Raw genomic sequence first — 19,294 nt, 5'->3', positions numbered from 1 at the left:
ATATATTAATATTGTATTGTAATATATTTTATATGATGAATAAATATATTTTTATGGAATATATCAGGGATAATTCTAGTATTATATGGTGAGCGATCTTGAATTTTCATAGAGTACCAAACAGGTTATTTGTGGATACATGAGAATCTTTAATCATTAGAACTTAGCATACCAAATTCAGTGATCTTAAATCATCGAGAATTAGATTACTCCGAAATAAGAATCACTAAAGATCTAAGATCACCTCGATGATCTCATTTGAGTCACCAAATACTATAGTAAAGTTTGGAGTTGAGCAAAAGAATATGGTTTGGAGAGCCTTCATGGGTGCATTAAATCAAGTACAATCGACCTAATTACTGAAAACCAAGTGAGGGATCTCTGAATACATGTTTTTTTTTTTATGATTTATGAACTTTTATGTCCTGTAGATCATATCTTGCAGTTTAGATTTTTTCCTGCGACTGCTGAAAATAAATCATGGGGTCCACATGAATTTAACAAGTTGTGGGAAGAAAGCTTTGCTGAATTCTTCTTGGGATTGGAAGCAATTCCATAGGCTTCATAATTGAGATGAGAGCTCCAAAAAAGATGTTAGAAAAGTATTTGATTTGGCAAATAAGAATGCTTCGCACAGATATTCCATTGTGGTTGAAGTGACTAAAGTGGCTGCACTAGTTGAGTAATGATCGATCAGTTGGGTGTTCTTTATCTTTTCATCTGAGTGCATATTTTTTTATTTTTTGTGTATTGGAGAATAAAAGTATACAGTCGGACGTAGCTTTCTTAGCCATGCACAAAGGACGCTATATGAGTCAGGATTGAGAGGAATGTTTGTTTGGTCATGGAATTTTTGAGGCACGAGGTCTATCAACTCAGTCGTCGGCAATTCAAGTGACTCCAAATTGTAATAGAGGAGAGGTTCTTGCCAAAATGTATGAATAAAATAAAACAAGAAGTTACCAAAACGTACATGAATATGAATAGGATGTTATGTCCATATTCTCACCCTTTGGACATTACAGGGTTGTTGGTGGGAGAGAGAAGGATTCATCTTTCTTTGCACAAATCCACCATTCAATCGCTACATGGTTGCCTCAAGATCCATACGAATGGTTGAAATGCTTTGATATCTGTGCAAAATACGATCCGATAGGTGTCACTATGAAAGAAGAACGATCATTGTTTCATACGAATGATACAACCTGAACCCCTGACCATGACAACGCTTTTTTCGTATTGCACCTAAAATAATATAATTGCTCATGGGTATTTAGCCATGTTTCCTTCAGTCCAATCTACTGAGTTTCCTCCAATGTTCATATGCAACATCAGGACATTCCGTTAATCTTCCTTCTTTTGTGTCTTCGTTTTGCTTACACTGTTGTTCCTATTCACTGAAAATTGAGACTTCACTGAAAATTGAGACTCCATGGCTCCATCTCGGGCTTCAACGAGAGAGATCTGAACTCCTGATATGAATATCTTTGTATTTTGCAATGATGATGACAGAATGGATCTTATGTAGTGCAATGAAAAGTGCACTACATGGGATCTGCTCAATCATTGTCATTGCATTGTATATGAATGGTCGTGATTGGGCTGGTAGGCCCCTCCAATTCAATCTCTAGCTGAAATTGATTCCGACTGTCGTTGAATTGGACTAAGATCAACTTGGATTTTTTAGGGTTTTTCGTTTTTTCTTGATACAATAGAACCTCAGTTTCTGCCCATCTCGCAATAATGCTGATTGATAAGGAAAAGGCTGCTCGACTTACAAAAGAAAAAGGCAAGAGGGTTGTCGAGCATTGTGGGCCTAACCAGCTCTCCATTTTCAAGATCAGCAGTGTGGCAATTATCAAAAAATGCATAATTCTTTATTATACACAATATATGTGAGAATTTATGCGAGCTTATGTTTAGTTTTATGTTGACTATGCACTTGATAGGTGTTCGATATTTATATAGAGCCAAGAATCTCAAATTAGCTATCTTTTTATGAAATTCTGAATTATTGCAAATGATATCAAAATTGACCTAGCCTATTGAAAGTATATACTAAAGCTTAAAAAATATATAAGAATTTGTGTATACAAATATTTTTGTTGAAAAAAAAGAATGAGAGAGAATATTGTATTTCTGCCCGTCAATTATAATGTACAGGAGTAGCCTTTATATAGTATCAGGAGGATGACGAAGTTTGGTAAGGCTGACTAAGTTTGGCACAATCAATCACAAATCAATCAAGGTAAAGTTTGGTAAGCCCGACTAAGTTTGGCATAATCAATCAATCAATGGATTCTAACATCCTTCCTCAAACTCAAAATAGTAAAGTGGACAACAACTTGAGTTTGGAAACAAGAGATCGAAAGATGCCAAGAGGATGACCTTTTGTGAAGACGTCCACAATGAGGACAAATCTCAGAGAGAAGGCAATTGAAGCTCAACGATGTTTATAGACGAAAGCACTATAGAAAAAGAGCAAGAGATCTCGAATTGGATGATAAAGGAGTTGGGGGCAGCAAATAAAATCGGAGATGAGGACTAAGGCGGTGCCATGCAGACGTACGTCTTCATGATCGAGAGCAGGACTGCGCATGCTAAGTTTACCAGTCAAGCTTCTGACAATACGGTATGGTGCGCTGCTGCTGGAGTTTGGAGCGGGACCGCGCCTGCCAAGTTTACTCGTCAAGTTTCTGACAATACGGTGTGGCGTGCTGCTGCTGGGGTTTGGAATGGGACTGCGCCTGCCAAATTTTTTGCGCTAAACTTCTGATGGTACGGTGTGGCGCGTTGCTGCTGGCGTCATCGGTAAGCAGATTCCATTCTTTTGGAGATGGGAGAGTTAAGCTCCTCGAGCATCTGCGTTCGGTGCTCATATTCCTCCGGAGATGAAAGAGTTAAGCTCCTCGAGCATCCGCTTCCGATACTCATGTTCCTCCGAAGATGAGGGAGTTAAGTGTCTCCGATTTTATTTGGTATTGATTACTGGTTAGATTTTGAATACTTATGCAATGTTAATAAGTAATAATTTTTCAATCTTTTGACTCTTTTGTTGGGATGCTATCCGCAATATTTGGGTGGACTCAAATGAAAATGGCACTTTAAATAGTATCCTTATTTCAGTATTTTCGCTTTTATTTGTCTGTTCTCTTGAGAATATCAATTTATCAATTTCTTTTATTCAACTCTCTAGAAGAAAATAGCGCGTCTCTCAACCTCGCTGCACCGTATTTCCCATTATTTCAAAGCATACCTAATACCCCGATACAGACTCGCCACCAACGCCATCCTTGGTGGTATCCCACTTGACCGGCCTGATTCGGTGAGTGTGTCCTCATTCTCACCGCGCTCGACCTAATCCCAACTCATGACAGATACCTCGCGGATCACCAAACACCAAATATCTTCCTACATCACCGCATCGGCGTGGTGTAATTAAAACAATAGAAAAATGCCACGTAGTTTAGTTCTCTCCGCGTATAACGATCCCAAGAACACCGGAAATAGGACCAGCTCGGAATTGAAATAAAACAAAACTCTTGTCAGGGAGCGGCTGTGGGCCGGAGCTCTCGTCCTCGCTCTCCCATCGGAAGAGCTTTTCAAAAGGTATTTCTCCCTTGAAACCCTCAAAGAAAATTCGATTTTTCCGCTGTTTGTTGCACGAGATCATTCGCTTGATCTCGTTGGCATCTGTTTTATGGCTTCTTTGATGACTTTTTCCCCTTTTCGTTTGGATGGTGGGATCGGTTTATCGAATGGGATCCTTTCCATTAGAGAATCGTGAAAGTTAAGGTTTTGTTCCTCGATCGGTTGTTTGTTGTTTCTTTTTGGATTATTGGTTTGAGATTTTTAGGACTTTGAAATGGGCTGTCTGTTTTCCTTTTCTTTTAATTTTGTCGTGTTAAAATTTTTTGATCTGCAATGCGGTGTTTTCTGTCATTCAAAACGGGTTTTTGATCGCTGGGTTGAATTTAGAGGCTAGGGTTGATGAGGCCAGGAATAGTTTCTATTTGAATCATCCAGATGATTGTGATTATCCTCTCGAATTGAAAAATTTTAGATTTTGATAGTGTTGACTTTTATTGGAATTGGATTGCCTGTCCCTATTGTAATTAGCGTATCAGTCGATGAGGTTTTTAAATTTATGGGTTTTGCTGTAAATTGCTAGTCAAGCGGAAAGCTTGCTTGGTAGAAGTGTAGAATTAGGGTTTGGATTTGCCTTTTGTCCTACTGCAGTTAGTATCATGGATTAATGGCTTGCACTCTTAGGTTCTGCACTTTGGATTTCTGAAGTCATGGAAAGATCCAGAGAAGTACGGCTGCAAGTGGTGAAAAATGGCGCCTTTGGAGAAGATGAGTCTCTGAGATGTCCGGTCCCTTTGGCCAGAACTGGATCTCGAAATACAAGCCCATCTCGGCAGAAGGTGATCAAGACCAAGCCCAGGGGTTTTGATGAGGAGACTGTTGCAACATTTGGTAAAGTCATTCATGCTGATATCCAAATGGAAGATAGGATTTGGGCACTATTGCCCGAGGACTTGCTAATTGAGGTTCTTGCTAGGGTGCCTCCTTTCTTGATCTTTAGGCTGAGGTCAGTTTGCAGGCGATGGAATTCGATTCTTCAAGACAGTAGCTTTCTCGCATGTCACTCACAAGTTCCTTCACATGGACCTTGCCTTCTCACATTCTGGAAGAACTCGCATACTTATCAGTGTTCTGCATTCAGCCTACCATTGAAGCAATGGTATAAGATCCCGTTTGGTTTTTTACCAGATTGGGCATTCTGGTTAGTTGGTTCTTCAGGTGGTCTTGTTTGCTTTTGTGGATTGGATGGGCTTAGTTTTAAAACCCTTGTTTGCAATCCCCTAACTCAGACTTGGAGGACATTGCCATCAATGCACTATAATCAGCAAAGGCAGTTGATCCTGGTTGTTGATAGGGCAGGGCGTTCATTCAAGGTAATTGCAGCAAGTGATATTTATGGAGACAAAACACTGCCTACGGAAGTTTATGATTCAAAGCTTGACAGTTGGTCTGTTCATCAGATAATGCCAGCTGTTAATCTATGCTCATCAAAGATGGCATTTTGTGACTCAAGACTGTATCTTGAGACTCTTTCACCACTTGGCTTGATGATGTATCGAGTAGATACAGGGCATTGGGAACATATTCCAGCCAAGTTTCCACGGTCATTGTTGGATGGCTATTTGGTTGCCGGTGCTCAAAAGCGCTTGTTTTTGGTTGGAAGGATTGGACTTTACAGCACTCTCCAGAGCATGCGAATCTGGGAGCTGGATCATGCTAAGACGGTGTGGGTGGAAATAAGTAGGATGCCACCAAAGTATTTCAGAGCGCTGTTAAGGTTATCGGCTGAAAGATTCGAGTGTTTTGGCCAGGATAACGTTATATGTTTTACATCATGGAACCAAGGGAAAGGTCTTCTCTATGATGCTGATAAGAAAACATGGTCATGGATTGCAGGCTGTGCAATCCAGTTGTGCAACAGTCAGGTTTGCTTTTATGAGCCAAGATTTGATACGTCCATCTATTGAGTGCAGAGCTCGGGCATCATTTGGGTGGAGGAAGGTTGTCAAAAGGTGGTATTTGGATAGAATGGCATTCTTCCTGCTTACATCATAATTATGGACAATTTGATCATTTACTGATGAACTAATAAAGTTTCCTTCTTGTGAAGAGGAAATATCTTTTTGTCTACATAACTGAAGAATGTGTAGAAAAGTAAGTAGTCCTACAGGCTTGACATGATCATATCCAAATGTCAAGGTATACAGAAAGTAAGTCAACCTAACAGGATATGGCTGTTGCTGTGGTGGGAGTGTTCTGACCACATGGAGCTCTACTAATTCTGCTTAAGATTGGTCTGGAAATGGGTTGTAAACCAAATGCATCTCTGTCGCAAAAGAAACCATTTTAGCTGCAATTCCTTTGAAAACTTGCTCAATTTAATTTTACCAGTCTGTCTGGCAAGGAAATATTCTTTTACTGTTTTTATAATTATCTGGTTCGACAAACTTGGGTTACCAAGATCAGTGACTCAACAGATACATGCAGTCTGATGATGAAGGCTGTGGTACTACAGATATTCTGAAGCAATCAACACATTCATCAATTCACATTTGTAAGTTTCCATCCAAAGAGAACATATTACAATTCCACTTTTTTTTTCTTTTAGTTGCGTGACCTTATATAATTTTCTGTCTGGTGAGGTTACAGATATGAAGTTCGTACTATTTGCTTGCCTTTATGCTTCTTTTATTGCATAAAACATCTGGAGATACTTTGCCTACCCGAAATAGGTAGATCAAGATTTCAGGATATGGTAAGGGCCCTGTATTAGTTAACTAATTTTAATCTAAATGGCTGAGTGATCCAATCAGATATTGCTTGTTAACTTCTTTTTTTCATTTTATTTGATGTTCATGTTCTTTGGTTTAGAGGTTGTGTGGTTTGGTGTAAGCAGTGGACCAACAATAACATGTTTTGTGATAGGCAATTTCGGCTACAGTAATTCATAAAAAGAAGTCTAAGTTGAATTCATTATCATGTTCTCTAAAGATTTGAAGGACCAATTTGTTCTTGTGCTTCAATCTTGATTATCAATGGTCATTAGAGATATTTAAGTGGATATTTCAATTGTTATGGTGCTATTTGTATGCATCATTGGATCTCCATGCAAAATATCCTCCTTTCATTTGCTTCTGAAGGTAGAAACAAAATTTCCGTTGCCATCCTTCAGCTTATATGGCACCATAAGAGTGAGTTTTAATACTTTTATGCATGAACTAAGGAGGGATTTCGAATGTGCTTAACAAAACCTGATAGGGCACTCTATTAAATCACTTGCCCTTTGAGGTAGAATGTTGTAGGGAAATGTAATTGAATTTTTAAGGAGGGATTTTGAGTATGCTTAACAGCATGATCGGTCACTCTATTAAATCACCTTCCTCTTGAGGTAGAATGTTGTTGGAAAAGGTAACTGAATTTTTATAAATTATATTAACTTTCAAGAATGTGAAAAGTCTCCCTTTGGCTACCAGAAGTTCCAGTTTTATATTTGTGCTAGAGGCTTGTTAGTGATAAATAAGCCAATCCAAAGGGCAAAAATTCAAATGAATTATGAACAAAAGGATCTTCCAGAAGGTTTAATATGTGAATAGCATCACCAAGTTGGATCTTATGATCAAAGGAATTGTATGGTCATAAAATGGATTTAGATCATATGATTCTATTCCGTCTGTATCCAGGGATGAGATTCAAATTGTGCAGAGGGCCATCTTGACCCAAACCATAAGATCCTGACAACAATGCTTGGATGATCTCTCATGTATTTGTCTGCCCACAATCAGTACTTTGCCTGTATTTGCTCGGAATGCAGGGCACTTAAGCTTGTTTTGGTGTGTATGAGACTTTGAAAATGTATCCATAAATTGTCTAAATTCCTTTATTAGTAAGATTTCTCCAGTACAAGTTATATTTCCAAGAATCAAGTGTCTTCCGTAAATGCTGCTTATGAAAATAATCCATAAGGATGAATGCTGTATATAATTTTTCTGTTTTCATTCTCTTAATACTTGTCTAGGTAGCTGAACCGTGATACATTTGCATGATGACAAAACAAACAATATTTCACTCCTACATTGCTCCTGGGTTGGTAGGCAAAGAGAAGAATCATACTCATCCTCAGTTATATTACCTGTTTGGTCTTTAAACATATTATCATGGATCTTGAAAAAATTTTATATTCTATCATACCTTAATACTGGTCTGCATAGGTGAACTGTTATGCTGATGACAAAACAAACGATACTGCTGAGTTGCTGCTGCATTGCTTTTGGATTGGTAGGCAAAAAGAAGAATCATACTCATCCTCCCTCGTACTCTCCTGTTTGGTCTACAAACATATTATCATGGATCTTGAAAACTTTTATTAGTTCATCTAACTTTATTTGCAGGGGATCTATATCTGGACCTGCCCATTTTCGCTGATTGATTAGCAGTTGGATTTTCCAAGGTGCTATGACATTTTTCGTTTTTGACTATGATGATTTTGGCCACTCTGGCATAGCAAAAGCATGTTAGAGGATTCATTGGTCTCTGGATGGTTCAAGTGGAGATATTTCTAGAAATAATATAAACTCAAACAAGAAAGAATTTAGCAACCAGAGCTAACTTGCTTCTGTTGTCTCAGTTGGATTCATGGTTCTGGCAGGATTTAGTCCAACACCTTGTGCTGAAATTGTTTCAGATAATGTTGGAGATCTTCTGGTACATGAAGGAAAATTGAAGCACTTCGCAATTCAACTCTAAGTTGCTGCTTTGATCAAAGGAAAATTGGAGGCAGCTTACTGTAACACTGACCTGAATCTTTATATTGCATCAAGTAACATGAAACCCAATTTATCCCATTAGTTGCACGTAGGTGTGACTTGGAAAATAGTGTCCTTGGTTTACTATTCTGCATGTTTAATCTTGCAAATGGTATTCCGATGTTGTGTTTTACACATAAATGCGGCGCTAATTGAGAGACTAAGGGAGTCGGTTCTTGGTGCGCTCTGAGACTTAAGGGTTCGCATAATTCAGCCTTCAAGGGAAAGTTTGAAGAATGTGAAATTCAGTGGTTTGCCTTAAACTGCGTTGTTTCTCGAACTTTCAAAGTCATATTAGATTTAGTTCGAATCACAGAATTGATATAAAAGAAAAAAATATAAAATTGTATCGGCTTGTTATCATTTGTCTTTCTCTGAACTTTCACCAATTAGGGTATGGATTTAGTCGTTTGGCAAAAAAACTGTGTTTCTGTTGCGTGTAATTGTGATACCTGGAGGACTTTAAGATTTGTGGTTGGAGCATTAAACTGCTGTTAATTTACAGTTCACGGCAGCTATCTTGCTCTAGATATCTCTCCGACAGGTATGCCACGATGAAAATCAGGTATGCCGTAGTAGTGTCTACCCTCCTTGGAGACTCAGAATCCTCCACCCTTTCACATATCATTTTTTTATAGACTTCATGGATGTCAGCTATGTTCATTGTACACTTACGAGTCCAAGAATGACTTCATGGATGTCAACTATGTTCATTTAACATGCATGTATTTTTATGTATAAGCTGGCATAAATAATTTTTGCCTTGCTTGGGTAATCAACATTTGAAAATACTTCAAGTTGTCAGGTGTTTGGTAATATACATATGAAAGTGTGCTTGAGACTTGTTATCCTATCTTCCTTCATAAATATTTTACGTCACCCTTTTACAAAACAAATCTCACCAAGTCGCAAGTGTAGTCTCTTGAAAATTAGTTGAAGGAGTGTGATACATGGTTGGCAGTGATTGACTTGGAGAACACTGGAGGGGGTGTTTGGTAACTCCAACAGGATCACCACGGTGATCTAAGATCCTCAGTGATTCGAATGCTGGGATGATTTGAACCCCAGTGATCTAAGATCAATGTATTTGGTAGGTCATGGTTCAGTGATTAAAAATTTCTGGATATTTATGAGTAACTTGTTTGGTATGGTACGGAGATCCAAGATCACCGATTACATAATACCACAAATACTCCTGATATATCTTAGATGGATTTTTTATATATTTTTTAATTTTCATGAATCAAAAATGTGAGTCAATATGCTAATTCTTAGAATAGCTCCATAATTTTGTCACATATTCTACTTTTAGTAGCTCTTATCATATATTTATTAATCATATAAAATATATTATAATAAAATATTAATATATTTGTCAATATATTAATTATTAATATATTTTATAATAATATAATAATATATTTTTACTATAATTTAAAATTATCATTTAATAATAATAGGATAATAATATGATTAGTAATATATTATAATATAATATATATCATTAATATAATGTATAATATCAACATAATATTATATATATATAACATTGACATAATATATTGATGGTATATTGATATATCAATTTTTTTACTAAATTGAAGGGTATTTTTGTCTTTAACTTTCAACCTAGGATCACTATTCTGGGGTAATCTTGGATTTTCGACCTCAAGGACGGGTATCCTATCACCGAGTTGGGCGGTGATTTGAGGAGTGGGGGTGATTTAGGATCACCGCCACGTAGGATCACCGTGGTGCAACCAAACGCGGTGATCTCATCACCTCCACCCACATCACCTTTGATCCTGAGACGATCATCTCATACCAAATGCCCCCCTAATCAAGGGTGATGTGGATGGAGGTGATGAGATCACCATGTTTGGTTGCACCACGGTGATCCTACGTGGCGGTAATCTTAATTCACCTCCACTCCTCAAATCACCGTCCAACTCGGTGATGGGATACCCGTCCTTGAGGTCGGAAATCCAAGATCATCCGAGGGCAGTGATCCTGGGTTGAAAGTTAAAGACAAAAATACCCCTCAATTTAGCAGAAAACTTGATATATCAATATACCATCAATATATTATGTCAATGTTATATATATATATAATATTATGTTGATATTATATTATAATATATTACTAATCATATTATTATTGAAGGATAATTTTAAATTATAGTAAAAATATATTATTATATTTTATATTTATATAATGAAAATATTTAATATATTACTCCTATTTACCTTATTTTTCTAATCAAAATAATTATTAGTATTAAAAAATCTATTATAAGTATAAATAAAAATATTAATTCTATAATGGAAAATAAGATATTTTTATAAGATTAATAATTTATAGGAGTAATAAATATATTTTTATAGAATATATTAATAATTAATATATTGATAAATATATTAATATTTTATTATAATATATTTTATGTGATTAATAAATATATGATAAGGGCTACTAAAAGTGGAATATGTGACAAAATTATGGAGCTATTATAGGAATTAGCATATTGACTTACATTTTTGATTCATGAGAATTAAAAACATAAAAAAAATCCATCTAAGATATTTCAGGGGTATTTATGGTATTATGTGGTCGGTGATCTTGGATCCCCGTACCATACCAAACAAGTTACTCATGGATATCCGAAAATTTTTAATCACTGGATCATTGCCTACCAAACACATTGATCTTAAATCACTGGGGATCAAATCACCTCAGCATTCAGATCATCTGGAATCTTAGATCATCATGATGATCCTGTTGAGGTTACCAAACGCCTCCTAAGAGGTGTCTTCATCCTCGTCGGCGGTTTCAACCATAATGAGGAATCCTGGGGTCATGGAGACCCTAGGGCTCCTCGATAAGAGAGAGCCCCCACCTCCATAGCCCTCCATCCCGTGCAATATCTCCTCTTTTCCTCTCCTTCTTCCTCTTTTATTTTCGTTGAGTTTGCGGTTGCCCGTCACTATGCTTGCTGGAAATCGTGGTCACCAACACCACCGGGGCCGAGTTAACACTCTGATTTTCTTTCACCTTCCTTGTTCGTAGCAAGAGGAGGTACCATTTGAACTAAAGTTTGGTGGTCTATTTTGACATCTCCAATCTGTCCTCAAGCCTTTTTTTTTTCCGCTGCTTTACGCTATAGTGAGTCAAATATCATTGATCTATGAGCTTACCCAACTAATATGCATGTGATATGTTTGTTGTTTGCTAAACTCTTTAGTTCCTGATCTGGTAAATGTTCTTATAATTTGAGCAAATTAATCACTTAGCTTCTTGGTATTGTTCATTATTGAAATGGCATGTTTTTCGGAATCCTGGGTACACTTGGTTGAGCATCACGTAAGCAAGCAAAAAGAGAGGTACCTTAGTGTTTAAAATGATGTAGCTGATGCTGGTAGGACTATTCAAGCTTGGGTCATTTTTGTAACAAATCATGCTTTGGGCCTATGGAAAAGAAGGTTGACTAACGGTTTTACAGCTGCAGTTTTTCCTCAATGACCTGTAAAGAAGGAAGTGTAAACAGACTAATGGATTGAATCTGTTATCATATTATATAGAGAAAAAGGAGACAAAGGGGAGTCGTTCTGCTCATTTAGTCCCATCTTCCCTTTTTTAAATATTTTTCTTTGAACTAAGATGTTAAATTTACTTTAAACATTGAAGGCTGTCTTTTGCTTTCTTTTATAAATAATTCTTTGATTCTTAAAATAGTACTTGTAGTTCCTTTTTTTTTTTTTTTTAAACTAATCATTTAATTGCATTCTCTCTTTTTAGTTAATTTTCCTTCTAGGAACACGTTCAATATACTTTAATACTTTGTATTAGATATAAATGTATTTTATTTTGAAGGATTAGATCATAATTTTTTTATAATCAAAAGGCATTTTTTTTTGAATGAGATTTTTTTGTTAATTCATTATTATGCCATTGTTGTTTAAGACAACTGTGTCTAGTTCGCAGATATAGGCAAGAAATTTAAGAGCATTCTAATGACTTATGCCCTGTTTGGGGGAGTTTTTGGAGGGCCAAAAAGTACTTTTTGGCCCTCCAAAGTACTTTTTGATGAAAAATGATGTTTGGTAAAAATTTGGAAAAGCTATTTCAACTTTTCTAAACAACTAAAAATAGTTTTTTTTGGAGAAGCTCCAATTTGGAGCTTTTCAAAAAAAGCTGTTTTTAGCTTTGTCGGGAAGCTATTTTTTTTACCAAAATACCTCAATTTAAAAGATCCTTTTTTTTCTAAAACACTCCATCGCCGCCTCTTCCTCTCCCACCCATCCCACTCCCTCCCCCTCTTCAATGCCACCCTCTCCCTCTCCCCCGCCGCCGCCGCCCTCGATGCCCTTCGCTTCTCCTCCCTCCTCCTCTGCCTCTCTCCCACCGCCGCCCTCGACGCCCTCCGCCTCTTCTCCCTCCTCCTCTGTCGCTCCCTCTCCCCCGCCGACATCCTCTTCCTCTTCTCCCTCCTCCTCTGCCGCTCTCTCTCCCCCGCCGCCGCCCTCGACGCCCTCCGTCTCTTCTCCCTCCTTCTCTGCCGCTCCCTCTCCCCTGATTGCGTCTCCTCTGAAGCTTCTTCCTCCGGCTTCGCTGCCCACGCTCCTATCATCGTGCCGCCGGGAGCTTGATCGCCCCTTTCATGACCGCAGGAGAAGTAAGGCAAGGGAGGAAGAAGGGAGAGGGGAAGAGAAGAAAGAAAGAAGCAAAGAGAGGAGAAGCTTCGGAAAGGAGGAAAAAGAAAGAAGAGAAGGAAAAGGAAAGAAAAAAAAGAAAAAAAATAAAAGAAAAGAAAAAAGAAAGAAGAAAAAGAAAAAAAAATAGAGAAGAAAAAATAAATAAATAAACTAGAAATAATATTCACGATGCCCGAGGTTTGGTTCGGATCTCAGTAAGCCTCAGGGTCAAACTCCCAGCTTGAATCGGCCCAGTCAGGTTACAAATAGGTCTAATTAAACACAATGGCCATTATAATGTTATAATAGCCACCAGAGGAGGATGATAGGTGCATTATTTAGTGTTATAATGAAGGGCAGTATATTGAACAAATATTTGTATTTGCATCATTTAATTAATTAAATAATATTTAAAATTCAAATCTTTTATTTTTAAATTCTACTGCCAGGAAAAATATTTTTTATTAAGTAAACATTGATTTGGACAATTATTGTTATGACATAATTATAACAGTAATTATCTTAATATTGGATAACTCCAAATTGCACAAAATGAAGCAAAGTTTTTCCATGGAGATCCGTTGTTATAGAATAACACTGTTATCGGAATTATGAGACATTTTTTTGTCAATATTTGTTTATCAAAGAAAAACATTAGTTTCCATATATAAACGTTTATCAAACGGTTGAATTTCACAAAGTTAGACTTGTTTCCCCCCAAATATTCCTCAATATTAAGTGCTCTGTAGTTTTTTTTTTCCCGAAAACTAATACTAACAGCTCACGACTATATCAAATTATGTGGAACACCATTGATAAACTTTATTTTCTTGAAGTCCTATGCAGCAAAGATTCTTTACTTAAAAGAATACAAATGTCAAATTTTATATTTACCTCCACAAAGTTCCAATATACATATTTATCCCTATCCTTTTTGTATATTTATCCTTGTCGGTTCGAAAAGAATTTAAATTATTGTTTGAGAGCTGATCAACCTCTAACGTCTAAAAAGACACAAACTTCTTAACTACTAAGATAGTAGTTTACAATAACATAATATAATGATTTATTTTACCTATAAATTAAAATAAAAATTTTCTACTAGCTTATAACTTATAATAATAGACAATTTTTCCTTTCGATAGAAAATTTAAGAAAATACTTGCTTCATTTTATTCTTTTAAAAGTTTTCAAAATTTAAGTATTTAAAAGAAGATATTGATTAGTTCTGGTACTTCTACTATTCCTCCACATTATATTAATTTTTCATGATTTTTTCTAAAAAAAGATAATCTACGACCATTTTATATTAACTTTGCTATTAAAAAGTAGTTAAAAATTATATCTAAGGTTAAATATACGGTTTAAAGGCACCGTTAGTGGTACAGAATAGAAGGTGGTTGTAGGGTTAGAAAAACAAAAAGAATTTAATCCAAGGATAAATATATAAATTATAACATTTTAGGGATAAAACATTTGTATAGTGATAACACATACAACAATCCCAGAAAAGGGGCAAAAATAGGAAGTGTGCATTTGCAAATAAAGCTGATTGCATTTGGGGTCTCGCACATTTCATGGTTGGAATAAACATCATCGCATGTATATCGTTATAAATATTTTTTTTTTGTATATTTACCCATTAAGGGTATTTTTGTCATTTTAATTTTAAACCGCTAACTTCTTAACGACATTAAATGGCATGGATAGATATACAAAAAAAAAAAAAAGAAGGGTATACATACAGAACAAGTGTTTGATAAGGATATACATATAAATGTCACTTTTAAAAGAATATTTATGCAAATTTTAATATTTAGGAGGGTATGTACGAAAGATTTTTTTTCTTTTTAATATAATTGGATTATATTTTTTTCAATGGTACAGTACACAAAAAAAATGATATAATTTAAAATGACTGGTTTCATTCAACTTGTTCAAGAAATATATTAGGAATCTTACAAACACTACATCTACAATGATATTGATAGTCTTCATGCTTGTGCAGCATTTAGTCATATTAGTAGACAATTGCTTAAAGGTGTCATGGTAATAAGATTTGATGGAGGAAAGTCACTTTTAATTTTTTGTCATTTCTCATCACATTCATTTATGCTGGACAATGCCTAGAGGAAATAAACCAAATCGATCATTGCTCTATCCTTAGTGGCAGCTATGCTTGAAATATTTGCCTTCATCACGTCTTTCTCACGCTATATGTCACTTCCTACTTCTCCTCTTGCAGTGCTCTACTTTTGCACTTGAATTCTTGGCCTTGATCATGTTCCTTCCCAAGCAGCATGTATTGACTCCATGCTTGACATCCATGACATTCGTTAGGTTTTCTGCTTCTTTGCCCACTTTATGCTGTTTCAAAATAAAACTGAGGTAAGAATTCATTTAATTCTTTCTTCTTTTGCCATTGGTCATCCATACATTAATCATGATATTGCGTGTGACAAGTATGTTAGAATTGTAGCGATAAATAACACAAATGTATTTTTACCAAAAGATAGCACAAATATTTTTTGACTCAACTTCATCTTACATTGTCCATTATTAGTAATAAAAATTCTCCATATGAGTGCTAGTATCTCATTTTTATGTTAGTATCGGTATTATACTAACTATATATAACTCCATAATTAAGTAAACCTTATTTTTTCATCGATCAAGCTAAACCTATATATAACTCGATTAATCCTGTATTTATAAAATTTTACAAATCAACTGTTCAAACATGAGAACCAGTCATCAATCTATACACAACAAAGAAAGCAGGGATTAAGTCACTGGTATCAACACATCCAAGTGATATTAAACCTTCTACCAAGGACAGTCAAGTCCTCTTCTTGCAACCAATAAACTTGACTAGAAATAGCTTCAGGATTTTGCAGCTGCCAAAAAAGGGCCCTTGAACCCAATATTTATAAATTCTTTTATTTATCCTAGTTCCCATTATATCTAGGTTTATAATTTTCTAGGTTTTATTAAGGCCATTTATTCCATGGGCCAAGCACTATTTTCACCACTTCATGACTAGGTCCTCCAATCAAAGTTTTAAAAAATCATGCACTGCTGATGGAACATATAAGGTATCATACTTCAAAAGATTTTTTCCTGCATATATACCTTTACAAGTATGTACATGCAGCGAATTTTGGAGGATAAATATGCGATAAGTCATATTTTAAATTGTAACAATAAGTGTGTGGATGATATGTTATTCAGTAGATGGTTGAAAAATGTTAGGCTGGCTCAGCTCAGACAACTTAGGCTTAGGTTCGGTTTGTTAACAGCACTATTAACATGATCGATATAAAGGAAACATTAAATTGCAACGCGATCATAAAAAAACAATATACAAATCCTTAAACTTGTGCTATCCGATTACCTTCACAATTTCCGGCGATCGTAATCCCCTGGCGACGGCCGTCGTGCTCTCCTAGGGGGTCTTTGGCCTCCCTAGTCTTGCCACTCCCTCCCCCACACTAATTTGGTCTTGACTTCTATCCAAAGCCACCACCAGCCTATAATTCCCCATAATTGCCAACACCAAGGAACTGTGCTATGTTTGAGGGCAATAGGGTGACCCAAGGGATGATGGGAGGACCTCTGCTTTGACCTTATGGATGGATTTGAACTGTTGGAGAGCCATGAGCTCCCAACCATTAGGAATGGATCAAACCCTTAAGGGCAAGCCATGGAAAAAAAGTGGAGCTCCATTGAGGTCAGGTGATCTAGTTCTTAGGTATGGATGGTATTGGACATATATCGAAGGCATTGAAGGGACCCCTTCTAATGACTTTGGGCTTGCCGATGCCCCAAAAGGGCGATGTAGTGGCTCTTTTGGCTTCATAAGGCTTCTATTGTGGTGGCTTGTTTGGATGAACTTCTGAATTCTTTGTTGCCCTTATATAGCTCATTTTAGGTTTGAGAGAAGGCTTTATACGGTGGGCTTATACTAATTGCGGCACATGGTAATTCTTGCCTTTATATAGCTCATTGTAGGTTTGAGAGAAGGCTTTATACAGTGGGCTTATACTAATTGCGGCATATGGTAATTCTTGCCTTTATACAGCTCATTGTAGGTTTGAGAGAAGGCTCTATACAGTGGGCTTATACTAATTGCGGCATATGGTAATTCTTGCCTTTTATATAGCTCATTGTAGGTTTGAGAGAAGACTATATGGTGAGCTCATACTAAGTGCGGCTAATGGTAATAAAAAAACTGATGCAATATTTTTTTTAAAAAAACCATGCTCATTGCAATTGTTTGTTATTTTATGCATATAAATCTGAAGTCGAGAGAGATATAGAGAGTCTAGATTCAGTTACAAATTAATATTGCAGGCGCATTACCAGTTTAGGAGAGGATTTAAAACAGAATGACCTTACCGGGCGCGGCAACTGGTAATAGAAATATGTGTTTTTTTTTCTTAATTTTGAGTAAGTTAATAGATTTGCATTAATACGTACTATATAATGTTTACTCTTGGGAAGTCTAGAAGGTACTCTGAATGAGTGAAGAAATTGATACAACTTGGGCACATAAATTGTGCCATTAATTGGACGAAATGGTAAGTATTTTATTATTTGACCTAAATCAAACAATTTGAAACATAGTATTTTTGATTTTATCCTTCAAGTCATCATTACAAGAGATATAATTTACAATTTGGAAATTAATACAACTTGGGTTAGTTTCCTTTCCCGATTCTTCTCCTTGTTTGACCAAGCTATCTTTTAACTATTATCGATATCTCTTTTTCTTTGTAGCTAAAATTGTTGATTGAAAAAAATCCTTTAAGAATCTAAAAAGTTTGTACGGTATCTCATAGATATTTGATTTGATTCTCTCCACATTTTCACACATACCCCTTTTCTTGTTTAGGAAATGCTTTAGCTTTTTTATTTTCAAAATATGGTTTTCCATTTCCTCTTTTTTTTTTTTGTTTTTCTGTCTGATCCAAACAAAGAGAAATACTCGAGCCTAGGAATGCTAGTTGATGAGGGGCAAAATGGATCGTTCTACCCCAGTGTGGGACCACCCCATTCCAGCCAAGCAGATCGTAGCGCCGAGCAGGCCAGGTCTCGGACCTCGCCGAAGGCCGAGCTGACCTCGGCCCCTTTCCACAAATCAAGTCGCTGCCACGACCTGCAGCAACCTTCTCTGATGACATAATGACGTCCTGGGCCTAAGTTCGGGGGCATCCTGCAGTACCGATCAAGAGCCAAAGAGGCCCTGTTGGCTGTAGGTATCCATAATGACGTCCGGGGCCTAAGCTCGGGGCGCCCTGCAGTATCGACCAGGAGCCCAAGAGGCCATGTCGACTGTTCGCAAGTATCTTCGACGACGCGCTCCGATTCAAGCTTGGGGTACTAGGTATCTTCGACGATGCGCCCCGACCCGAGCTCGGGGTGCCAGGTATCTATGATGATGCCATTGACCGCAGGCAATAGCGCCCTCAGAGTCAACTAAGAGCCGAGGAGGCTGGGCCGACTTCAGAGTCCGCCGAGCAGACCTCACCAAATATATGTCACGGTCCCCAAGTCAGCCCGACCTCAGTGCTCACCAAGCTAATTTCGCCAAGTATATGCTGTGGCCTCCAAGCGAGCCCGATCTCGCCCACGGCCGCATCCACGCGTGCACCAACGTGCGCACCTACACCCGCATACGTAGCCGTAGATTACAACCTCATTGTGCCATGCTTTACTTGCTGGTCACTCCATGACATGTCAACCAGAGCCATACCTTGTTGCCAAGGACCATATAATGCCATCTCTGTCAATGCTATGCTGTTCACAAGAACGACCTACACCGTTTGCCTCAAGCAAGCCATGGCTGCATGCCACTTGGCCAAGGCCATCTCCTCTCATGATGAGGATGGGCCGTACCTCTGTCATCTGGGCACCTCTGTGAGGAATATAAATAGCCCACATCAGATAACGTCTAGGACTTTTGGACCAACTAAGATTTACTCTAACTTAAGCATCGGAGGGCTCTTACCGGAATTCACCGGCGAGGCTTTGTACAGGTACGCCGACATACAGAAAGTGGTGTCTTTTCTCCGGCCTGGCCGGCGGCCCCTCCGACTCCTCCGGCGTGGTCACCCTCAGGCCAAATTTCAACCACAACACTAGTGCTGCCGAAAAGACCACAATCCCATCTGGTTTTGGGTCCTAACCCAAATCCAAAAGTTTTCTAGCCT

At 37.3% G+C, this 19,294-nt stretch overlaps 1 protein-coding gene across 16 annotated transcripts; it reads left to right on the top strand.

The window, feature by feature from the left end:
* The first annotated feature begins 3,492 nt into the window (after positions 1-3,492).
* Positions 3,493-8,458, top strand: LOC103712753 (F-box/kelch-repeat protein At5g15710-like). Of its 16 annotated transcripts, none has more exons than XR_015975617.2 (5): positions 3,493-3,609; positions 4,273-6,142; positions 7,797-7,863; positions 7,977-8,035; positions 8,270-8,458. XR_015975617.2 is itself a non-coding variant. In XM_026806805.4 (2 exons), the coding sequence occupies exon 2, from the start codon at positions 4,299-4,301 to the stop codon at positions 5,553-5,555; it is 1,257 nt and encodes a 418-aa protein (XP_026662606.3). In that variant the 5' UTR covers positions 3,493-3,609; positions 4,273-4,298; the 3' UTR covers positions 5,556-8,458. The 16 variants fall into 16 exon arrangements, 1 of the variants encoding a protein (XP_026662606.3); XR_015975616.2 differs by having other exon boundaries at positions 8,213-8,458; XR_003386733.4 differs by having other exon boundaries at positions 7,977-8,458.
* Positions 8,459-19,294: the final 10,836 nt, after the last annotated feature.

The sequence above is a fragment of the Phoenix dactylifera genome, chromosome 2 (assembly GCF_051530095.1).
Source record: "Phoenix dactylifera cultivar Ajwa chromosome 2, Ajwa_hap1_PhDact_Kaust_v1.1, whole genome shotgun sequence".
Lineage (NCBI taxonomy): Eukaryota > Viridiplantae > Streptophyta > Magnoliopsida > Arecales > Arecaceae > Phoenix > Phoenix dactylifera.
The sequence above is the reverse complement of the archived record's forward strand: the minus strand, read 5'-3'. Positions and strand labels throughout refer to the sequence as shown.